This window comes from Cupressus sempervirens, chromosome 3 (assembly GCF_028749045.1).
Source record: "Cupressus sempervirens isolate cs-2001-9-10 chromosome 3, ASM2874904v1, whole genome shotgun sequence".
NCBI classification, from domain to species: Eukaryota; Viridiplantae; Streptophyta; class Pinopsida; order Cupressales; family Cupressaceae; genus Cupressus; species Cupressus sempervirens.
Window position 1 is genome coordinate 437,855,533 of NC_143120.1, and position 27,133 is coordinate 437,882,665.

Sequence of the window (27,133 nt, forward strand, 5' to 3'; positions counted from 1 at the left end):
AAATATTCCAACACTGCATTCAAGAGTGTTGGTGTAAATAAGTACTTTACTATTTACACTTACTTAAGTTTACTTAGGTTAATGCATTATTTAATTATTTTGCATTGTTTTTATTTTTATTTGTGAGACACTTAGTAGTTTGCACACCTTGTGATTTGTCATGTTGACAATACAGGAGTATGCAACTTTATTTGAGCACATGGTATCTACAACACTATTTTGCGTATCCCACCCTTGTAGGCTTATCCTCTCATCACCACACTTACTTTCATGCTTAATGAAGGATAATCCATATCTAGTGGACATGTGCTTGGTTGTATGATACATCATGATGCTAACTTCTATGCATTCTAGAAGCTTTCCTGAGGCCTTTATATTCAGGCACTCCTAGTGTACTCATGTATCAAATTATTGAATACATTGTTATTTTGATCATACTCTCTCCTTTTTTGGTCTACAATTGTGCTTGTGTTTGAGTTTTTAGTTCTTGGGTGAATTTTGCCCTTAGGCAAATTCTTACATGGTATTAGAACTTGGAGATTTTTTCATCACAAGTCGTTCAAGACCTCTTGCTTCATTACCTCAGCCTGAATTTGGAGTGCTGCAGAAATTGGAAGCATCCAACATCAGATATGACCTCTCCATTGCATTCAGAATGTTGAACTGGTAAAAATTGACTATAAGCATGCCTACCTTGGCCCAAAGTCAATCGTGAGGTTAAATTTTTTTGCAAAGTGGCCCTTGAAGGCACCGATTTGTAATTTTGGGCATGATTATTTTCGGATCTATTGCATTTATTTTTTAGATCTGAACATTATCTCTTCTCTGTAATTTTTAGATTTATTTTTCAAAAAATTTAGATTTATTATTCGAAGCAGAGAAAGTAACTTTTACAGACCCAAGGGATCAAATCCCATTTCTGTATTATATTTTTGGTGGCATTTTAATTATTTGTAGGGCATCTTATATTAAATCTGCGAGCTTCAATATTATACCTGCAGCAACATTAGTGAAATCCAGCCACATAACACAAGCCTCGACGAACTCTTTTGTTTAAACCCCACGGCCCTTTGTTTATAAAGGCCGCAGAGACCCACAACAGCGTAGATGTGGGATATTGCACACGAGTTCCAGCGAAACCCTCCCACCCCAACGACCTGCGGCATTGTTGTCAAAAATTCGGCATGATCTGCAGTAAATGCTCTGGCTGCAACCACAGATCTTCAGCGTCGACAAATAGGCCCTACGTTCCCGATGCAATTTTTTGCATCTTCAGCATGCTATCACATAGTCTGGCAAGGGTTTGAAAAATTGGCGTGTTCTTTTTCTCTGGTCTCGCGCTTCAGTCTGGCATGCTCAAACCTCTCACACAACATCCGTAGATCCGACGACTTCAAGGTTTCCAGGCACGCCTTTGTCATTATCGGCAACTATGTCCTTGGTGGATGGCGAACAACTCTGCAGTCACCATTAATATTTCTAGCGACTGGTAGTTTTTAATCTGTGACCTCCAATTTAAACTCCTACCCTTTTTGCCACGTCACCTGTTGTGACTGCATGCCCCGCCACGTCCGCGATTTAATATTTGACACGCAGGATCTGCCACAACCAATCTGGTCATGCCACATCATCCTATGGAAATTGGTTTGTGTATTTGCCACATAGGTTTAAGGATTTCACATGTCACATTTTGTATAGTACAGACTATTGACTCAGCTTGCCATGTCAGCTAGTGGGTCCATTTCTGCTGACATCATCATTTCAGGAGCTTAAATTTGATGCTCGTCTAAACATCATTCTAGGGAATTTTAAAATTGCTTTGACGACTATTTGATCGTCAAATTTCAACTCGCAATTTCTCCTCCAAACCCCTCTCTAGATTGCTTTTCATTTTGGTAGCCTAACTTTGTGAGCTCCTAACTTGGTCATCTGGACTCTGATTCAGGTGCAATTTTTTTTGAAATTAGGTAAAATTTCCTAAATTTTCTAGTGGTGGTGTTTTTTTCTAGTTTTGGTGCACAAATTTTGAAGAATTGGCTTTTTTTGGCGACTGTACCTATATAATCCTGCCTTTTGCAACTTCAGAAGCTTCGTATGGGCACATTAGGTCACTTTTTCAGGTTCTATTTTTTTTCAAAGTGCATATTTTTTTGTCTACTTTCCAGATCTGAAGTTAGATTCTAGGGTTGTGTGGACTAATTTCTCACTTTCAGAATTAGGCCTTCTTTGGCATTGTAAAGCTTTGATTTTTTTTAGAATTGTTGTAAATCTGAGCTACAGTGCTTAAGTGACAGAATTCAGCCTCATAAGGTAGTTGTAAAAGAAAAATTAGAAAGTCCACTTTGTTCATTTTGACAAGTGGCCCATTGTAAATGCACTACTTATAAAGTCCCAAAGCATCTCTTTTGGGGGGGTCTTTTGATTGAGTGAAAAGGGGGGGTGTGTACTGTGTTTTTTGTGTCTCTCTATTGTGCTCTTTTCATTTCTGCATCATGGGTTTTAAATGTCCTCCTCTCACTTCACGCAACTATTCTACTTGGAAAGATATTGCATGGAGGAGATTAATGGAAAAAGAATATAGTTTATATGTTGATGGTACAATTATCCAACCTACTGATGCTAAAGAACTCATTGATTGGACAATTCATGACCGACAAGCTTTAGTTGTAATTAGAAGTTGTGTACATGGGGATCTTCTCTTTCACATTAAAAATTGTTCATAATCTAAGGAAGCTTGGGATAAACTTGAACAGTTGTATGGTAAAGTGGATGAAGAAAAGGGATTTTAGATTGAGGATGATCTACTTCTCTTAGATCCTAAGAATTATGACACAATTCAAGATTATATCATCAAAGTCAATGAGTATAGGGCACTTCTTAAAGATTGTGGAAATCTCATTAAGGATGATAGGTTGATACATCACATCCTAAAAAAGCTACCTACTAAGTACACCAACTTTGTTTCGAGTTTTAATACTCACAAGTTGACCATGGGATTTGCTTACCAGAAGCCTTCCTTTGATGGATTTGCAGACATGTTGATTGTTGAACAATCTCACTTGGTGAATTTTGAACTTCTCAAGTCATCTAAGACCAAAGCCTTGGTGGCTAGTGATGATTCAAAATCAAGTCAAGGGGGAAAAAGCAACAAGAAGAAGAAGCAGTGGAAGCAAAAAACACAATCTGAGACACAACATGACTCCTCTCAACAAGGAAATTCTTCTTTAAACAAGAAGGGAAGTAATGAAAAGAAGGACAAACTCTTTTGTGCATACTGTAAAAAGCCAAATCATGATGAGCATCATTGTAAAACAAAAAGAATCGATGAGTTAGAAAATCTACTCAAGAAGAATAAGATTCAAGTGCTAGGTACTTCCAAGGATTCTACTCCTAACCCTTCAAAGGGTAAAGGTCAATCACTTATGGCCAACACAAATTCTTCTTCGGAATGGATACTTGACTCAAGTGCCTCTTACCACATGGGTTCTTCAAGGGAAGACTTTTCTTCATTGAAGCAGTCACAAGTACCACACATCTTCGTCAAAGATGATGCAAAGATGGAAGTTGAAGGGAAAGGACATGTTAAAATGGAAGATGGAGAATTCAAAGATGTACTCTATGTTCCAAATCTAAGCTCCAATCTCCTCTTAGTTTACCAAATCACTCACCTTGGAGATGGTCATAAGGTTGAGTTCCTTCCCGATTCAGTGATGGTGCGAAGTCTCAAAGATGATTCACTAGTAGCAGTTGGGAAAGTCAATGATGACAGGAGGCTTTATTCCTTCTCCCATTTTGTGCCTAAGAGTTCTTCTCAAGCCTTGTTAACTCACTCTCATTCAAACATCAACTTATGGCATGAGCGGTTTCATCACCTTGACTACCACTATCTTCAACAACTTTGCACATACCAAATGGTCAAAGGTCTACCTCAAATTAAATTTTCTAAGGGTAAATGTTCATCAGATTTAGTGGATATGCATCTAGAGGGAAAGTTACAAAGAGGGAAGTCTTCTAGAGCAACAAGTGTTCTTCAAATGGTTCACATGGTATTAGCAGGTCCTTTTACATTCATCCAGGGTCGCTACATACTCACTTTTGTTGATGACTTTTCAAGGTTCTCTTAGGTCTACTTTCTGCATAGTAAGAATGAAGTTTTGGACGCATTTCTAGACTTCAAGGCTCATGTAGAACGAAAATCCAGAAAGGCCATCAAAGTACTCCGCATGGACAATGGAAACATGGATGTGAACAAAAGACTTAAGGACTTTTGTAAACATCAGGGAATTGATCTTCAAACTCCTTCAACATTCAGTCCACACAAGATAGATGTTGCAACATTGAGGATTAGAACTCTTAAGTCTATGGCAAGTTGCATTATTCATGCCAAGTCTCTCGATCCATCATTAGAAGTCGAAGCAATCTCCAATGCCGCTCACATTCTTAATTGTTCTCCTCATCCAGCCTTAGATGGAAAAACTCCTTTTGAGGCATGGTGTCGCAGAAAACCTATTGTGACACACTTCAGAGTCTTCGGTTGTCCTGCTTGGGCAAATAGATCTTCCAAGGGTCGCAAGGCACAAACACCTAGGCCTTGTACTTTCATTGGTTATGAAGACAGTGTGAAGGGATATAGACTTATGGATCCAGAGACTCATGAGATTTTTGTGGAGAAGGATGTTCACTTTGAGAAAAGTTCTCCTAGCTTATCCTCTACTCCTCTCCGCACTTCATACACAGTGGAAACTGATAGTGACACTAGCGATAGTGCTTCAACAAGTTTAGACATGTGGGGTTCTGTCGACAGTTGTAGTCAGAGGTCACATCAGTCCAGTCCACATGCTTATATTGCCACAATGAAAGGTCCAACACAACATGGTACATCTCGTCTTCCAGCTCCAGCATTAGTTGACTTGGGAGACAGACTTGAGAACTTACATCTTCTCATTGATGATGATACTTCTATAGTTGTTGCGAGGGCTCACTCTGACCCTCAAGTCCATTCTCTACATGATCAATCTTTCGAGGTTGGCGTGATTGTGGATCCTTATGAACAACAATTACTGGATGTCTCTTTGTCAGTTGAGGAGACAGATGGTTCAGTGGAACAGGTTCGGTAGACATCCTTAATAGATCTGCATTCATTCTTTTCAGTACAGTTGGAAGGGGTGAACTTCAGCATCAATACAAGGATACTTGAGCAGGTTTCATGGCCAGCACACATCTTCAGGATTGTACCTTGGGCATTGTTTCTTCCTAAGGGGAGGAACACCATTCTGCATTCTTGGACCAGCTTCTTCATCGGAGAAGTTTTCACTTGTTGGCATTCTTCTTTTGTGGGGGGGAGCCTCTTATGTCTCTCTTCTTTCTCTCATTCTCTTATGTATATACTGGATGTATGTTGTAATGGGGGGGTCTTGATTTCTCCATCCATCGATGCATCCTCTTTCATCTCTCTTTTTGGGGGAGGGTTTTTCCCATGAGGTTTTCCCTCTTTTCCCACTTTATGGGAGATTGCATTTCATTATGTACATGGGTACCTAACATGGCCTAGTAGCCGGGACCCATTATGCATCTTCATCCTAGTTTCATAAGCTTAAGGGCATCCCCTAAGTTGCACTTAAGGGGGGGTGTTGGTGTAAATACGTACTTTACTATTTACACTTAAGTTTACTTAGGTTAATGCATTATTTAGTTATTTTGCATTATTTTTATTTTTATTTGTGAGACACTTAGGAGTTTGCACACCTTGTGATTTTTTATGTTGACAACACAGGAGTATGCAACTTTATTTGAGCACATGGTGTCTACAACACTATTTTGCATATCCCATCCTTGTAGGCTTATCCTCTCATCACTGCACTTACTTCCGTGCTTAATGGAGGATAATCCATATTTGGTGGACATGTGCTTGGTTGTATGACACATCATGATGCTAACTTCTATGCATTCTAGAAGCTCTCCTAAGGCCTTTATATTTAGGCACTCCTAGTGTACTCATGTATCAAATTATTGAATACATTGTTATTCTAATCATACTCTCTCCTTTTTTGGTCTACAGTTGTGCTTGTGTTTGAGTTCTTAGTTCTTGGGTGAATTTTTTCCTTAGGAAAATTCTTACAAAGAGGAGGAGGAGTTGAGGCCAAGTATAGAGCAAGTGGTGCAGATGCTGGAAGGGAAGAGAGAGCCTCAAATGCAACAGATTATGATCTCTATCCTAGACCAACATACCTTAGTGATACTAGCAGTTACATCGATGTCAATGGCAATGGTACTAATTAGAATGATGTATGTACAATAAGGTAAGTGATAATTCATTTTAAAATCTAGAGTCAGATTATTGAAGCTTAAATGTTAGCCAACTAAACTAAACATTGTATATTTATTTCAATAAATTAATATATCCGAGTATTTTATACTTGTCTTTGAACATAAATTGTGGTTTTCAGTTTTATAAATTAATAGATAAGCCAAAGAGAAATTGTTTTCCTCTCCCCCTCCTTGTTGCTAACCTCCAATGTGAGGGCTACTACTGTCAATTTTGATCTCAACACTGATCTCTTCTATTTACAATAGTTTCCAAAGGGTAGAGGGAGGACGTGATAGAAGGGCACAACATGAATCTAGGCTCTCAATCTAACAAAACTTGTTATACATCTTGTAGGCTTTGAAATCTTAAGTCGCTGACTTCTAAACATGTTTTCTCTTCTAATCAAATTGAAAAGCTAAGTATTTGTAGTAGCATATTTCTTATACTTATAAATTTATAAATTTATTTTATCGAAAAATTGGAGTCTCAATTTTAGGAACAGCTATGTCTTTCCAAATTTTTAGTCATTTTTTATAGAACATATATAATAATTAATAAAATTAATCATAAGAAACAATGTTATATGTTAAATTATTAATAGATTAAAATAATTAATTTTTTGCATTTTTTCTTTTTTAATGTTTGTAGTTATTTACATTAAAATTTTGATTATGTTTTTTAATTTATGAAATATTATATCTATGAATTTACACATTAAAATAAAATTAAGATTATTATAATATTTTATTAAATAATCATAAATAAATTTAATTTTAATATAATTAATTTAGCAATACAACTTGCAAAATCTATTATAAAATATTGTAATAGTTAAAAACTAATACTTATAATACTTTATTAAATATATAATTAAATTATAATTAAATTTACAAATTAAAATTAGTTAAGGCAAGTACCAAGCCACTATGTGGCACTTGTTTAGAAATATAGTGAAGTTAATTCAAATTTTAGATAATATTTGATATGTGAAAAAGAATCTTATTATGTGTCATTGTAAAATTATGAGATCTCCTTCATTTTAGAATCTATATTATGACTATGGAGATCCAAAGCCACTTTCAAACATCTTCATTATATATAAATGCAATATTATATTTTATGTATTTACTCTAACGAAAAAGCATTAACATGTATGTGTTAAATACATTATTTAGCTTTTATTGAGAGACATATATTTATTTTGCTATTAAAATATTCATCAAGAGGGTTATATGTTTTACTTAACTGACATAATGTGTATATATTTTGGCTTGTATTTTCTAAGCCATAAAAGGTACATATTTTTTGAATCATAAAAAATACACATATATTTTGCTGATTTTTCTTTTTTATGATGAATGATCACTTTTGTGTTCACCATGTTGGTACACATACCCATTACTAATATCTTTTTGAAATTAATGAAAACCAATCATATATCAAGAAGATCCACTATGTTAATTTAGTGTATCATAACAATTGTGTAATGTTCCAAAGATCAAGCATTCACATACCTTAAGGAAAAGAAACATATCATTTATTTTTTAAGTTTGCTAGACATTGATAAATATGAAATTAATAATTTACTATTATTTTTAAAATTTGAATTTTGTTTGTTATATTTCTTATTTCTAATTATGTTATATACACAAATCATAGGTTCATTTTGATTCTCCCGACTAATTTTTTTAAAAATATTTTCTAACTAATATTAAAGATTTTTACTTGGTTCATGATTAACTTTTAATCTAGTAAAGTAAACATAATATGGCAACTTCGATACATGGTGGACACTAGGAAGTTTTTTTATTAAAGAAAGTAGTGAAGGGTGCTAACCCATGATACATCTAGTAAACACTCTAGAGACACTGTAACATAGCATATTAACAACACCTAGTGCCAGACATCTAGCAAACACATCAAATAAAGTCTACCTCTATAAAAAAAAACAAAGGTCTGAATGTGGAAAACACACTAGCCATGGTTGCATTGCCAAGGATCGACATGGGACAAGTCCCCTTAGTAGTTGCATTCTCAAACTAGAAAATAAGAACAAAGGACCTGGGTGAGCCCTTCAAAACTATTAGCAATGACTTGGTCATAGGAAGAAAATAAACAAAGAGGGGGAGACAAGCTCATCCTTGAGGGAGACAAACTCGTCCTCAGAAGGCTCAAAAACCAACCTTAGGCTACAAGTAGCATGTTTTTCTTTTACGCTTGTAGCCATAGGTCTATAGCCAACATAACCACCTATTTAGGTGAGCATTCCCAAAAACCTTTTGCCCCTCTGCACACTTCCTTCCCACCACAATATCAAAGGGATCCACCTCAATAGAAGGAGGAGGAGGAAAGATCATGAAACCAATTCTAAGGGAGAAAAACTCCCAAACATCAATTCTATCACTAATGGTAGCCTAGCTACCTTCCCGTCGAATTAATACTACCTCCACCACCAAAGTCACAAGGAACTCCACCTCTATAGGAGTCAATCTCACTATCAAAAACTTGGAGGGGGAAACCAAAAAACTTCAAGTCTATCACTTAGAAGGAACACATTAAATCCACAAAAGGGGAATAATAGAAATTTTCCTCCCCATATAGCTTTCTTTCACCTTAATAAAAAGGAGCCCCACCTCAATAGGGATAATGGGGAGGAAGAGAATCCCCAAAAAATCCTTATTTTAAATTCATCCTGCCTTCCAAGCATTGACCTTATGAGAAGGATCATCCAGCTCACTATCAAGAATACCCACATAGCATATCACCACCTTAATAGATGATATCTCCACCTCAATAATAGTTGTGTGCTTAATAAACAATAGTAATAACCTTTCCTCAAACCAGGAAGTCAACCAAAGGTGCCTTTGAAACCAAAGGTAAGACTTTGTCTTTATAGAAATCTTGAGGCAAAAATGTTTGGGAAAGAATAGAGACCACTCGATTCTCAAAAAAAGAAAGTACCAAACTCTATTATTGGGAAGTACCCCAAGAAAGAAACCTATACTTAACCAAACACAAGGAGCCAAAGAGGGCCCTTGAGAAATTAGGCACTAGTCCCCATTAGGAGAAGAAAATTCTCCACTAAAACATGAATAATACTGAGCCATAGAGGGCCCTAGAAAATTTTAAACATCCTCCTGGTAGCACCCAAAAGAACCCATCTATGAATCTGGGAAAAGAACACCCACAAATTCCAAATATTGACAACATCATAAAGAGCCCCATATCTCAAAGGGAAATAAGGAAGGGAAAAAGATGTAACTTTCTTGGCTAGAAGCACAAACCTGTGTCACCTTTGGTGATATTCATAGGGGTTCTAGTGGAAACAGTTTCGGCCAGAACATTTTCAACCATACAGATGTGGCACTTTCTAACGTCGACATGGTAGTGAGGTTTTCAGCCAAAACCCTTTTGCCGAAAGCATTTCAATTGTAACCCCTTTGGTTTTATAAATAACCAAAAATTTCTCTTGACAATCATTTTCACTGTTCATTTCACTGTAGTGGCTACCAAGCAGTCAGAGTGTTTCAACCATAACAAGTAGGTGTATTGTTTGTTTTTTGTTTTTTTGTTTTTTTGATATTTTTTATTTATTACATGATAATATTAATTAAATAAATTGTTTTAAAGTTTTTTTAAAATTAAGTTTATTAAATTTAAATTTTTTTTTTAGTAATTGATAATAAAACATTAGTTACATTTTACAAAACATTAACATAGTAAACATTTTACAAAACATTAGCATAGAGTTAAGTAGTTGATAATAAAACATTAGTTACATTTTAGAAAATATTAACGTAGTAAACATCAATGTTCAACAAACCTATTAGTTACATTTTAGAAAACATTAACATAATAAAGATTAATAGCAAACCTATTGGTTACATTTTACAAAACATTAACATACTAAATATTAACAACAAACCTATTAGTTACATTTTACAAAACATTAACATAGCAAACCTATATGTCCTAAATAACATTACATTTTACAAACCTATTAGTTACATTTTAGAAAATATTAACATAGTAAACCTAGATATACTCAATAACATACATACATACTTTTTATTCACATACATGAGCTAGATGTGCATATTTGAGTTAGATATTCATATACATGAGCTAGATGTACTAAATAACTTGTGCATATTTTTAATTACATTCAACTTTGTACATATTTATATACATACATGTTTTAAATTAAATTTAACTTTTAGTTTTATATGAACTTATATATGTATATCTTAACTCTGCATTTATAGATATCTAGATCTTTGCATATATCATTATGGCATCTGGTACTGGCAGGGCACCTACATCCTTAGGGGAGGCTAGTGTTATGCAGGGGGTCCTAGTGCTGAGTTGGGCACAACACGTAGACCAACATCATCTACTAAGGAGAGACAACGTTTATTTACAGATACTATTGCTAGATTATCTCATGCTCTCGAGTATCTTGATTCTACATTGTTAGCTTCTACCACTCTCCCTAATAGAGAGAAGGTTGTTTCTATTAGAGATGAGTTGTGCTAGATGATCGAGATGATCTTTAGGTACAACCCAATTTATTACATTAGTATTGAGACATTTTAATCTTCCCTTTATCACAGTGTCACTAGCACTGTGAAGTATTCACAGATTGATGGTTAGGTCTCCACCACTATGGTGAAGACCATGTTTCCCTTTTATATAGATAGGGCTACGGTTAGATGTTATTTAGCAATGAAGTGTATAGATCAGCTCATTACTCCATTTATATATCCTTGATGGTTAGCCATGCATCATAGGTGGCCATAGAAGGATGAGTTTCCCCTTTATTTCTACAAATAATTTTTTGTAGAATTTCATTTACATCAAGATGTTGAGTATACAGATTTTTCAGGTCATGTTGGACAAGGCCAATGCCGATTGTCAAACAGATTTAGACCTGCAAACACCCCTATGCTCGTTAATAAATGGGCAATGGTGGGTCCAAACCTTTTGGTCGTGTCGAGAGGTCCAAAAATGACTGTTGTGGGTTTGAGTGTTCTTGATGATACAGTCAAGACTCAGATATATTCTAGCATTGCCACAGTTGTCACATAGTTATAGGAGATATCTTCAGATAGATGTGGCAGATACATGTTATGATCTCGTGGTCCTGTTTCGATAAGTGCATTCTCTAGCACAGGAGCTGATGATATGTATGAGATGAAAGATATACCATCACCACTAGAGGGTTTGGCCATATCAAATGTGGATGCATTATTTTGTATGGCATCTTATTTAGCATCTGATCTTCCTAGATCATATTAGGCATTTTTGACAATCACAGGGATTCCTCTTCATGATATTGGTGGACACATCAGCCATATTTTATCATGCACAGTGGGACCATAGCCCTCACAGAGATAGGAGGATATCCCTGCACATTCTACAACACCTACTCCTACAGAGGGTCATACATCTCATGTCCCCACAACACCTATCTCCACACCTACTTGGGATCCTATAACACCTACTCCTACACAGCCTGGCCTTAGAACACCTACAATCTGTGATTCAAAGATCACTCTATCACTACATGACTCAGATATTAGTGAGATTGGTAGAGCATTACATGATGCTACGGTAAATATGGTAAATTTATATATGTTTATATTTATTTGTTACTATAATTTACACATACATATTCTTGAGTGATTCAATTTAACTTGTGTACATGTACATGTGTGTTCTATAGGATCTTAGTGATAGTTTGTTGCATTTTGGAGATCTTCAGACCCCAACAGATCCTCCATGACATGATTCACAAGTATGTTATGTATTTTTTATTATATATATATATATATATATATATATTTAATACATGCACATATGCACATGAATATGTATAATTTTATAATTTTACAAATTACTTTCATTTGACATAGGGCACAGATCCAGATCATAGAGCCTTTTAGGGTCAAGGATTAGGAGGGGGATGTGATTGATGTTAGTTTACACATGGATCTATTTCATTGATGTTTCCAGGATATTTTATATATACATGTCATTTTAGATACTTTTATATGGATGTACATGTTATTTCAGATACATTTGATGCATGTGGTATTTTAAAGATATTTGATGTGGTATTTTGGAGACATTTTATATGGTATTTTGGATACATTTTACATGGGTATGTATACATTATTTCATAGATGTGTTATTTTACATAGATGTACATATTATGTTCATGTCTTATGTTCATGTTGAATGTATGTATGTTTTCAATATTTTAATCAATAAATTTAAAACATATTTAAGAACATAACTTGAGTACTAGAACTTAATGTCTTATGTACACACATGTTAAACTAATCTTTTAATGTCTTATTCTTTTATGTTTATGTATGCGTTATTCATGTTTCTATATATGTTATTCATCTTAATACCTTATTCATGTTTTCAATATTTAATCAATAAATTTAATACATATTTAAAAACATAACTTGAGTACAAAATTCAATATTCAATATTCATACATAAATTCAATATATTCATGTATATTTTATTTCATAGATGTATGTAACTATGTTCATGTATTAAATGTAGGCATGTATGTTTTCAATATTTATGTAAATATGTATATGTTATTATTTTTAATGCCTTAATCTAAGTATAATTAACTATATTTAATGACATGTCTTAAGGGTAACATATACATGTACATGTAACATATAAAGAGTATAACCTAGAAAGAATGTATGTTACAAAATTTAATTAATAAAATATAACATGTAACATGTAACATAGAATATAACATATGCATGTAAGAACATATAAAGAGTATGACCTAAAAAATGCATGTTACAACATTTAATTAATAAAAGTTAATACATATAAGAACATAAAGATTATATACAAACATAAAGAATGTATCCTATAAGAACATAAAGATTATATGTACATAAATACATAACAACATTAACAATCATATGTAGAAAACATAAACAATGTATATAAATACATACAAATACTAAAGGGGTTGTCTTAAGGAGAGGTCCTAAAAGGTGGTACTAAAGGGATGTCCTAATAGGTGGTCTTAAGGGGAGGTCCTAAGAGGTTGTCTTAAATGAGATATCCATGTCTAATTTAAATAAAAATAACAAAACATGTCTAATTTTGCATATCCAAGATAAATGATCCAATGTATACAAATTTATAAAACAAATATCCTGTCAACATTAAATGTGAAAGTATAAGAGCTATATAGACATAGCTGAATTAGAGCTCCACAATAAGTACATAGGTAAACTAGAGCTCTACAAACAATGTATTGTTAGGATCCTCTCTAGTTTTTATTATCTCTAGAAGTTTTTCATGTTCTTCAATAGACAGTTTCCACTTTTGATTTCCATGACATCCTCTTCTTTGTATTGCTTCAAATTGTAACTTGGTTGCCATAACATGGTTAATATAATCTAAAACCTTTCCTCCAAGCTTGTATTCAATAAATTCAATACCACTATCAGTTACCCTTGTTTGTTGATAATATGTTCCTTCAATAACAACTGATCCAATTGGATATGACTATTGATCAACATCTATATTTCCTTCTAGTAACTTGTGTTTTTCTTTTGTGCATCTTAAAAGATAATAGTCCACATTATCTAGGAAGGTTTGAACTTCAAAAATATCTCTTGCATCTATATAAAAATATAGATAAATATAAATTAATTTTAAAATGAATATATATATATATATATATATATATATATATATATATATATATATATATATATATATATATATATATATATATATATATATATATATATATATATGCACACAAACCTATCATAACTCAATAAAAAATGCACTCATAATCAGCTAAATATATAGGATCATGAATGTCAATGTCAATGTTATCATCTTCAAAAGGAGGCTTTCTAACTATCTCCTTCAAATCCTGATGTGAAACATATCCATTAACAATATTTTCACATGTACTCACTGGATTGTCCTTAATGCAATCATCACAAAAACATATTTTCTCTCTTACTTTAATTACTGGAGGTTTATGGTTTCGTGTAGTCATCACTTGATGTAAGCTTCTAATACCAGGGATCGTTTGACAATTGTAAGGATTAGAGCGATCTATATCTATTACAAATACAAAAAATAATTGTCATATTTCAAAATATTTATATATAATAAAAAAAAATCAACAATTTGAAAAATACATTAAAAATAAATATAACTTAGTTCACCTTTCACTTCCCAAAAGTAACGCTTATTGTATTTAGTATCTCGAGTAGCAAAATGAACTTTGCACCATTCAACAATTTGATTTTAACTCTCTATCCTATTCCTTGTATGTACATACAATATGCATATATATAAAATTCAAAAGTATATATGCTACTAGTATTAAACGTGCACATTAAATGCATATATTTACCTACAAGTTCATGTTGTTGAAGTGCATGCTTTATATATACTCCCGCTCTATCATGCTCCCCTTTTCCATGTCCACTTTCAAAGAAATTCCATAAAAACCTAACATTGGTTCTAGCACGTTGCATTGCTAATGAATTAAATTCTTTTGTAGATTTGAATTGTCCTGTGAACATTAAACATGATAAGTATCTACAATTATCTATGTACATGTATCAAATCGAAATAGGTATGTACAAATAAATATAAGTTAAACTAAAGTTAAATAAATGTGTAAGTTGATGTATACTAACCTGCACATCCATCAGAGATCTTCAGAGAACATTGCAAAACAATGAGCCACATAACTCCTATCATGAATTCTATCATCACTAATATAGAAATGAACCTCTTTGATGATGATGCATTCATTTTCATCCAACCTTTCTATCTGATCCACTTCAAATTGTGCATGTCTCTAGGTCACTTGCACAAATATTGCAACTTGTTCATAATGATAATATTGCCCTTGCAGCTCTGTTTGATGTGCAAATGTATAATTATTAGAAAAATCTACAACTGAAAGTATACAACTAGGTGGAAAACAATTTTTGGAATCATGAAACTATTTAGCTTGCCATCATGCACCATGACAATGTTGGATATGTGGATATATCAATGGACGAAACTTGGTCATAAACTCATCATAACGCAATTCAGTCTCCTTCAATACAATTTTTCTAGATTCATCTCCTATCTTGTTTTGGTATGTCTCATATTCATATCTCATCCATGAAACTAGTGTGGATTCATTAATATTCTCAATTTGCATTTCAAAAAATTTGCATAAATCTCCACAATCTTCACACTAATTTTTGATGCATTGTACTTTGAACTCATCTGAATCTTCTAATTTATCACATAATATGGACTTGTCACTTCACAAATTGTGTTGTATTGCTAGGGATGACTAAATTAGGATCAGGTACTACCATAACTTTTTTATATGATTGCAACTGTAGTCCAAATTCAACATGATTTCGACAACAAGAAGTTTCACGCATCCTATTTATGTGTACAAAGGAAGGACACAAACTCTCAAACATTCTCTGACATATTTTGACATTTGAAAATTCTTGCTTGAATGTTTGAAATAATTTGAACTTTGAGTTATATCTATGAAATGTTTTGGATGTTCAATTTTGGCCCTTGTCTCTTGATCTTTAATTTGTATAGTATCATTCCTGTTGGAAGAAACATGAGAATGTGTGGTCCAAAATTCAATAACTTGTCTTTTCACATCTTTAAAAATTGTCTTTTTGAGGAACTCTACAAATATTCACCCAATTATTCTCAATGTTATCATCTAGCATATTTCTCCTCTTGATGCATCTTTGAACAGTTCTTCTAGATATATGTAGTACATCAAAAATTGCATGTACCTTTTTTCTATGTGTCAATTTTATACTAGATATAGTAGTCATCAATGCTCTATGTGCATTACTCAAATCACCTCCTCAAGTTGTGTTGTCAATTTTGTTATAAGCATTTTGCAAGTTTTCAACTATTTTTTAATTAATATTATGTGCATGGTTTTTCTTGTTATCAACACCCAACAACTCTAAAATAGGTCTCATATCTTTTCTCCTAAATAACTTGACAAATAATTGTGCCTATCTAAATATACTTTTATCTTTGAAATATTCATCCCACATGTTCTAACAATGCTTTCTAATAGTGTTATCATTTCTCATATCTTTAGATGGAACTTGGTTAAAATTTAGTTCCTCATCCAAATCCATCAAATTTGTTATGCCTTCTAATTTGTTTCTATCAATAGAACTATCAGTTTCTTCCTCTTCATTACTGTCATTCTCTTCATGAATCTCATCCTATTCAAGAATTTCAGTAGGTTGGTTTTGGTTATGTTTTCTATGACCTTTCATTTTGCCATCTCTTTTCCTATCATATTTCTTTGATCTTTTCCTTTTACTGCCTATTGAATACTTTAATCTATAAAAAACAAAAAAATAAATTTAGATTTTGAACACCAAATAGTAGCTAATGCTTCAATTTAGAATACATAAAAATAACATAAGTAGATAGGAAAAAACACCTTAAAAATATTCGATCCTTTGTGATTCTAAGGATTTCCATGAAATAGTTGCTGAAAATGGCTTAAAAAATCATTGTCTTTTGAAAATGCTCGTCTACTTTCTGTTGTTTTCTATATTTATTAAAATAAAGGAAACACAAATTTTATTTGTTACATGAAGCAGCCTGGAAACTAACTTATTTTATACATGAAACTGCCAAACTAACCACTTGCAGTTTGTTGGGCTAATAGGGGTCCCAGCCGAAACTTTTTCAGCTGGAATAGTTATGGCCAAAACAATTTCAGTCATAACTACCTATGTGGCATCCTAGATGGTAGCCACACAAGCAAAAATAAGAACTTCTACAAACTTCTCACTTTGAAGGCCAATTTGACATACTAAATTGAAGTTTTTTTAAAAACTAAAAATATACTTTTGTACGTCTCAAAGTCAAGATTATGATCATATAATTTTTAAATTATTTTGATTATGGATAATATATTATAATTTGAAAATATTACAAGTAGGTATTTTAAGATTCAAGAAGATGTCTATTCAAAAATAGGAAAAAAATAGTAAATCATGTTCAAAAATTATTATTTTTGAATGCTACATTAGAGGAGAGAGTCTTCTTCAACAATATGTAATTTGTTCTAAAAAATATATAGATTTGATAGAAAAAGATTGATGGGAGAAAAAACTGTCAATTTTTGATAACTTTGACTTTGACCAGTTATAACTTAAAAAATATTAGCGAAATTTCAATTTTTCTTTTTTGGTGCACTAGGTATACATGCCAACTCTAACACATTCCAAAATCATACCAAAATATGAACATTTGCATTTTTTTTTTGACAGGAAAAAAACTCTATATTTTTAGCATTTTAAAAAAATTTAAAAATAGACTTTAAAAATTCAAAAATAAATAAAAAGTTCACTTAATTTTTTATAAAAAAATTACAAACATAAATTTCATCTAATTGTACACATTTCATTAGTTTACATCATCTTTAAATTCTAAGCACAAATGCCCATTTTATGTCATTAAAGTTGAAGACTTTAAATTCTAATATCACTTTTCCTTCATAAAAGGTGACATATATTTGTGCTTTTACCCTCTTCCAAAGAAGAACTACAGAGCATCCAAAACGTATTGGCCCTAACCTAAAGACTCTTCGAGTTCACAAATCATGCTTGAATCCTAAGAAAACCCAAACCAACAAGCTTGTCCAAAAAAGCCACAAAAAATAGACAAAGGAGCAGAGTCCCAACAAATCCCTCAAATCAAACAAAATAGAAGGGTTTCAAGGGAATGGTGAAACCAAAAAAGCCAACTAGAATAAATCTAGATGGCTCTCTAGAATAGAAGGATTATCCACCAAATGCACCCAAGAGATGAAAAGTGGGACACATCCCAAACAACCAACTCCAAATAATAGACCAAGAGTCAACAAATAAAAAACCCTAGTTTCCCAAGAGAATCTCTGAAGCTATCCAAGTTTGATCTCCCACCAAAACAAATACACCACTACGAATAGATAGACTACAAGCCACACAACCGCAACCCCCAAACCCAAATCACCCCAACAGTCTTAGCCCACAACCCTTATCACCCAATAACCTAGGTCTAGATGTAGGAACCCAAAAGGAAGGCACCAAAACACCCCATCCTCCTCTAGACCATCCTCGTTCAACTCCCCACCTCTATCTCCATCATTTGATCCTTCAACCCCAAAAACCCTAGCTACTCCATTTTGATCGGCACTCCCACTCTCCATTTTTGCTTTTTCTTATCAATAAGATAATAATATTATCTCTTAATATTGGACACTAGGAAGTTTCTTGAAGTGTGTGTGTGTGTGTGAATGTATGTATGTAGATACATATATACATACATATACATACATATATATACATATGTATATATATGTATGTATATATATGTATATATACACATACATATCTACATACATATATATATATATACATATATATACATACATATATATACATATGTATATATATGTATATATATATATATGTATATATACACATACATATCTATATATATATATATATATATATATATATATATGTAGATATGTATGTGTATATATACATATATATATATACATATATATACATATGTATATATATTTATGTATATATATGTATATATACACATACATATATAGACATATATGTATGTATACATGTTTGTACATACATGCATACATACACACACACACACACACACACACACACATATATATATATATATATACATATGTATATATATTTATGTATATATATGTATATATACACATACATATATATACATATATGTATGTATACATGTTTGTACATACATGCATACATGCATATATATATATATATATATATATATATATATATATATATATATATATATATATATATATATATATATATATATATATATATGGCTTGTAATTTTTCCAGTTTCCTCCTAAGGGTGCATTTATATAGGGTGTTAATAGCATCTAAAGGAGTTTTACATGTTTATCAAGATCAACTAGTAAATTCAAATTGATTTATCATATTTTTGTATAAAATTTGGCTATATAAGATTACAGGAAGACCTTATGAACATTTTGCAAATAAAAATATTTAACATTAATTTAATCATTAAACTATGTTTTGAGTGTTGAATGATTAGTACTCTCTTATTTATTTCACACGTGAAAATTATACATATTTAAATATTGAGGGTGATTAATTTAGAATGTTGAGTAGATTTTAAATTGATTGATTTGGCTTTAAATTTTTATTTGACCAAAATAATTTATTTCCAATATTATAAAAAAATGCAGTTGTGTGAAATTACCTTATAAAATAATTTATTTAACTTCAAAACCCAAATATTATTTAATGAGATCTAACAAGGTTTATTTGTATCAACAAGACGTGTCCATAAAAATTGATTAGTTACTCCCTTCTTTTTTTCAATTTGACTATATGGGTGACAATCATGATTGGCTACATTTTTAGTAAGATTAGGAAGTTAAAGGTAAAGGATTGCAATTTTTACCTTTGGTTATGTTGTTGGTGTAAGAATATAAAATAACTACTTACCTACTCCCTTGACTTTGTGATCCAATTATATAGTTCACAACAATATTAGACTGTAATTTTGAGAAAAGTCCAAGAGTTAAAGGAGAAAAATTGTGATATTTACATTGAGATTGATATGTTTGCCACATATTCTCTTGAATTTATGATTTAACTATAGGGTCTACAATCAAATTTGGCTATTAATTTTTAAATCTATTACAATAATATTCTCTCACCCCAAGAATGTGTGTATGTATGTATGTATTTATACATGCATGCTCCAAATCTATAATATGTAGGCATAGTAACTATAATTTGTTTGAAAGCTTACATGCTCACTATGTACTAAAATTAGAAATCTTACAATAAAACTAGAAAATAGAAAAGGACATAGGTTTTTCTTCTCCAAACAACTACTACGAGACAAAAAAAAAATTAGGAATGAAGTGGCTATTGTATGGTAAGAAACCAATTTGATAAAAAATAGAGATTGATAGCTTATTCTCATTGAAATACGCCATAGGATGTTCATAATATGTAGAGATGGTTGTGGTGCATAATCAACCTACTAACCATAGAATAAATAAATTTAAGTTTATTATATATGTTAATTTTGAGTGATAGAAGGATTCTCGCATGGAAGGTAATAAGAAGCATGTTGCAAGATATATTTTCCAACGCATAAACTAACAATGAAATGTTCTTAATTTAATTCTAGAACAATATTAAATACTTCTTTTATATATTAAAAGCAGGGGATGTGAGAGTGGATGTGATGGATGCATGGGATTGATGTATCACGTGATGGAGGACTGGGAAAACAGTCAGCTGCGTAGGCGGCTCCATCACATGTAGAAACAGAACCAAAGTCAACAAAGATGCCTCTAGATGTGTTTAACGAAAATATCCATTTTAAATGCTTCTCTGACAATTCTTGAAGGTTGGTGGCAGACGTTAATGTTCACCAACTCAATAGAAATTGTTCGTTTACATTAACTCTCCAACTGATCTTGTTTCCCAACTCAATAGACACTGTTCATTTACAATACCTCTCCAACGCATGTTGGAATTATATAAGCAGCACAGGGACTTCGGCCATGGGAAAATTATTTGCAAGCCTTTTCTTAACCATTCTTTTTATAATTCAACTTAAGAGTAATAGTGCTACTGCAGTTTAGGCTCAAGATACACTTTAGCTGGGCGCCTCGCTTAGCGGGAATCAGACATTTATCTCGAAGGACAGAACATTTGAGTTGGGATTCTTCAGCCCCAATGGAAGCAACTGGTATATTGACATCTGGTATGCCAAATTTTCAGAGAAGACTAATGTTTGGGTGGCCAACAAGGAGACTCCCGCCAGAAACTGGCCTGGCGATTTCATATTGTCAAAAAATGGTAGATTGGCACTGTTCGATGTGTAAAAGGTTCATTTCTAACTGGCCTGGCGATTTCATATTGTCAAAAAATGGTAGATTGGCACTGTTCGATGTGTAACAGGTTCAAAGAAATGAAATGAAATGCACACATACAAGCAAATTTTATTAAAATAACAAAAGAATATATACAACCTAAAAACTGTTCTGGCAGTTGAGAAAACTATATTAATCATTACATAATCAAACTGCCAGACTACTTCTTAAACTAAAGATATCCCAAATGATTATTTAGCATTCCCCCCTTAATCTGAAGGGATATTTGTCATGCCAAGTAGCATTTGAAATTGTTCAAATTTAACACGTCTCAGTGCTTTAGTAAAAATATCAGCAATTTGTTCTTCAGTGGAACAATGTTTCAGCTGTATAGTTTTTACCTCAACATGATATCGAATCAAGTGATATTTGATGTTGATATGCTTGGTTTGATCATGGAATTTAGAATTCTTTTCCAATTGTATTGTAGAATTATTATCAACAAATAAAGTTGTTGAAGCTGTCTGTGCCTCTTGCAAGTCGTCAAGAATTTTCCTCAGCCACACAATTTCCTTCGTAGCTTGAGCTGCTGCTACATATTCTACTTCAGTTGTAGAGTCAGCAGGAATTGTTTGTTTCTTTGATCTCCAAGTAATAGCTACTGATCCTAAGGTCATCAAATAACTAGAAGTAGATAACCCATGCTCTTTGTCACCATCAAAATCTGAATCAGCATAGCCAGTAAGATGGAAGTCTGAAACTCTTGAATATTTTATGCCAAGAGTTTGAGTTCCCTTTAAATATTTCAAAACACATTGTGCTGCAATCCAATGCCCCTCACATGGTTTATGCATAAATCTGGACAAAATTCCTACTACAAAGGTAATGTCAAGGTGAGTAGTGGTGAGATAAATCAAACTTCCAACAAGCTACCTATACTTGGTTGGATCTTCAAAACTATTTCCTTCATTGGATGAAAGCTTCATATTTTGCTTCATTGGAGTGGAAACAAAATTACAATCCTTCATGCCAAACCTGTATAATAAATCTCCAATATATTTTCTCTGAGAAATAAAAATGAACTTAGGATTTTGAATCATTTCAATATCTAGGTAATAATGAAGTAATCCCAAGTTAGTCATATCAAAACATTTTTTCAACTCTCTCTTAATGGATTCTATATAACAAGCATTATTTCCTGTGATGAGAAGATCGTCAACATATACAACTAGATACACAATTGATTTACCAATTTTCTTGACAAAGAGAGTTGCATCATCAAGACTAAAATGCTTGTAGTCTAATTTTAGGAGGTGCTTAGTCAATTTTTCATACCAAACACATGGTGCTTGCTTCGAACCATACAAAGATTTTACCAATTTACATACCTTTTGTTCCTGGCCTTTGAGAACAAAACCTTGAGGTTGTAGCATATAGACATCTTCCTTCAAATCTCCATTTAAAAGGGTTGTTTTAACATCCATATAATGTATATGCCATTCTTTTTGTACTACCAAATAAAACAATGCTCGAATAGTTCCCCACTTGGCTGTAGGAGCAAAAGTTTCAGTGTAGTCAACACCTTCTCTCTGAGCATATCATTTTGCTACAAGTCTTGCTTTATGTTTATCAAGTGAACCATCAGCTTTATATTTGTTCTTATATACCCACCTACAGCCACAGGTTTGGCACCAATTGGAGGATCCACTAACCTCCAAGTTCCATTTTTTATGAGAGCATCATACTCCCTTTGCATTGTACTTCTCCATGCATCACTTTTTGTTGCTTCTTGAAATGAAGAAGGTTCGTCAACAATAGAAAAATTTAATTCAAACTCTTCATACCTCTGAGGAATTTTCTTGGTCTGCATTGATCTATGAATTGATTGCTTTGATGTTTTATCAACCTCTAGAGCCTTTGAATTAGATTCTTCACAAGCTGGTTCACATTCTTGTGCAATAGGTTTAGATGGTTCACATTCTTGTGCAACATGTTCTTCACAAAAGATTCATGATATTTTGGAATTGTTATCTTCTCTGTCACAAACTATTTTAGATTCTAAAATTTTTTGAGAGCTAGTGTCTACTCTTTCAATAGGTTCTTCATTCCTCGTAACTTCCAAAGATTGACCTAGAAAGGGAAATCCCCCATTCAAGAGTTGGAAGTTCATTATCCCATTCATGATAGAATTTTTTTTATTAAAATCTATCAAGATGAGAAAGTTGTTTGTCAACATTGTGTGCATCTTTGTCAAATTCAAGAAATATGACATCTCTAGAAAGAACAAATTTTTTATTCTCCTCATCATATAGACGGTAAGCTTTGGAAGTAGTAGAATATCCCAAAAAAATGCACTTTCTACTCCTAGCTTCTAATTTATTGCTCAAGTGAGAAAGAATTAAAGCATAACATGTGCAACCAAAAACCTTAAAATGCTTAACTCTTGGAAGATGGTCGTACCAGATTTCATAGGGGGTTTTACTTTGCAGTGCAACAGAAGGACTTCTATTCTTTATGTAGACAACACAAAGAATTGCTTCTCCCCAAAATATTAATTTAACATTTTTGAAAAACATCATAGATCTTACTGTTATCTCTTGTTCACCTACCAAAGATTCAAAATTCAAATGTTTAGCCTGTCCAACAGCTAGTCCCAGAATTAATATTATTTTAATGCCTAAGAGACATCAAAAAAATCTAAGTGATCAAACCTTGTAAAAGTTTCTACGGCCCGCAAGTTCTCAGCCATCAGATCTAAGTCAGATCGACGGTTGGCGCTGTCTCGCCATCGAAAGTTGCACGGTTAATTACATTAGCGACATCACGCCTTGTTGACGCGTGTCCGGTGGGTCCAACTTGTAGGGCAAACATGTTTTGGTGGTAAGAAAATTTTGCGGCACCGTGGATGCTATGTCGCTATCGTGTGTTGGCCAAAAAATCTGCATAGCGACATAACACCCGACGGAAAGGTCTAACGGTAGGCAGGTTGCGTCAATGGGAAAGTTAGCGGCGGGTGGTCAGTTTTACGGGCCCAACAATTTTCAGTGGAAAGGATGTGCAGAGTACAAGGAGGTTCTGACCGTCAGATTGAGATTGATCTACGATGGGCGCCATCGCGCTATGGAGAAGTTACGTGAGATTTACAACAGCGACATAGTGCCTGGGCATCACGTGTCTCACAGTAGGGTCAAGGCAATACGAACCCTCCAGGTTGGTGCCTTGTCAGACCAAGGTGGTGTTGCATTAGTCCAATGGGGAACAGCCACGTATGCCAGGTCAGAAGACAGTCAGCACATGGGACCAGATCTTCACCGTCGCCAGTGTAAGAAAAGGTTAACTTCTCTACTGTCGGATCTACAAAGATCAACAGTAGGCACCATCACGCTATGGAGAAGCCGTACGAGTTTTATGTTAGCGACATGGCACTTGGAGGACACGTTTCTTCGTGGGTCCAGGGTCAGAGGCACAGGAAATATAGGCAGCGTACATGGCTAGTTTCTATTGATTGATGCACTGAGAACAGTACCTATCTTGCCTATCATCAGATCAAGGAGATCGACAGATGGCGCCATGTCGCCATGGTGAAGTTGTGCGATCTTTACCATAGCGACATGGTGCGATCTCGCCACGTGGATCAGTGGGGCCAAGTTGCAACAGGGTACGTCGGTCAGATATTGCCAGGTGTCGTTTGGGTGTAGTGCGATTGCTGAGGTGGTGCCAGATATGATGGGCTCGGGGTAAGGACAGTGCGGAGCATGAAGAGTCTTCACAATCGTCAAATCAAGGCAGATCGACAGAAGGCGCAGTCTCGTTATGGTGAAACTGCACGACGGATACCATGGCGATATAGCGTCTTGCCGACACGTGTCTCGCTGGCTCGGCCAAGGTTGGCGATTAGCGGTTGACAGTTAGTGTCATTGTTATAGTTAATAATAACAGTTTGAGGGGTGGCGCGGTTAGTCCAATAAAAGGAGGTCAACCACAGAGGACTTCCTAGGTGGCAGAACGAGAAGAAGTGATTGGCCCGCTTGGCCTAGTTGGCTTGTGAAACTAGGTTGACTCTTTGAACCACGCTGATTCATGAACCTAAGGGGGCGAAGGTGATTGATTTTATCTTGCGATCTGATCTTCATGATCAATCCTGACCTACTAGAAATGAATGCAAAACATGGGGAGACACTCCACCATCTTAGTCAATCCATCTACCCAATCAGAACATTGATGGCGGTTTTCTCAGTCCTCTCAGGACACCTGTTGCAACAAGATCAAATTTTCCTTAGATTTCCATGATTGTCCTCTGCAGGACTTAATGGTAGGTAGCTATAGGGTCACTTTAGTAGCAAAAAAGATCTCAGTTATGCCTGAGCTATAAAGGCGGATTTTTTTGTTTTTGTAAGGGGACTCCTTTTCTGATTTCTCTGCTACTGCTCGTAGGTCTACAGTGTAAAATTCCCTTTGTCTCTAAGCTGTATAACATTCCGTATCATCTCCTTCAGCCATCAATGCGTATGTGCATCCATCTGGCCTCTCATTGGTGTATTGTTGAGATCTGTGACTGGCATACTGTATCTATTTTGGGCTTACTGGATAATATATACAGTGAAATCCTTTCCTTGTGTTATTCAGTTTGGTTCCCTGATTTGTATGTGGTTATGGATTGACATAAGTCTGGGTGTGTATGTCTTTTGAATGTTATCTTGGTTTTGTAGTGCATATATGGGCAGAAAGGAAGTCTGAACACTCTATTTTGGTGCATCACCTCCTTAGATTAGACTAGGTAGATTTGCTTTTGTGCTCTTCTTGTCCCTTTTTCTTTCCAAGAGTAGATAGGTGCACCCTGATAGTAAGAGGAAGCCGGCCTTCTTCGGAGACTCAACCTTGCAGTTCAAGTCCCACAGCTTGGAGGTTGTTTCCATGTTTCACTAGGTTGTCCTCGTGCATAGGCCTTGGACAAGGGTGCAAACCTAAGTGACAACAATTTTTGGCACACCCGGTGGGACACTTTTCAAACAAATTTAAGGTCTACTGGTGTCAAGAAGAAAGAGTTTCAGAGATTAATGTTGAAGAGGTAGTGCTGGCTTTAGTATTCAAGCCTTTAAGAGGTTGACCCTTCAAAGTACTTAGCGACTCTGAACATCAACAAATCTAGTTCCAGGCCAAAGCTGCAGTGATTCATGCCCAGAGCTAAAACAAGGGCGTCTTCTAGAGGTAAATTTCAATATCAAGATCTTTCTCTTTCAAATCCTAGAAGAAGGAGGACTAGAACTTCATTATCACCAGTTAGGGGTGTAATAACAGTTAATATACCTGTAAGATCTGTCTCTACTCTTCCTGTTGCTCGAACTCGGCCTAGATTGCCATCAACACTCATCAATAGAACACTTGTTTACATGGCACAGCCAAGAGTTCATGCTGTTGCCACCTTTAATGGTGGAAGTCCTCTATTGTTAGCCCAAAGACATGATATACCAGTATCTGCACTCAAAAGTATACCTGATTTTACTGGTGAAACTTCCATCTCCCCTTTAGAGCATATCCAAGAAGTAGAAAATGTCTGTAATATTCATGGTATTACAGAGGATGATGTTGCTGTCAGACTTCTAGCCTCATCTTTAAAAGGAAAAGCATTACAATGGTATAGAGGCTTAGCTCACGGTTCTATAACTGATTGGGATGGACTAGGAGCAGGGTTATGCAAACATTTTGAGGATAGAAGTGACTATCTATCACTTTTAGAGCATTTGACTACTATAAAAAGAGCCCCCCATGAGTGTATGACTGATTTTAACTATAGATTTCAAAAGACATGGGATAGAATACCTACT

General features: G+C 34.0%; 1 protein-coding gene across 1 annotated transcript in view; it reads left to right on the forward strand.

The window, feature by feature from the left end:
* LOC149566931 (G-type lectin S-receptor-like serine/threonine-protein kinase At2g19130) overlaps positions 1–21,393 on the forward strand; it is a 40,163-nt gene extending 18,770 nt beyond the window's left edge. Inside the window, exon 6 of the mRNA XM_089816577.1 lies at positions 21,073–21,393. Within this exon, the coding sequence (XP_089672703.1) occupies positions 21,073–21,393 (321 nt within the window). The remainder of the gene's footprint in view (positions 1–21,072) is intronic.
* Positions 21,394–27,133: the final 5,740 nt, after the last annotated feature.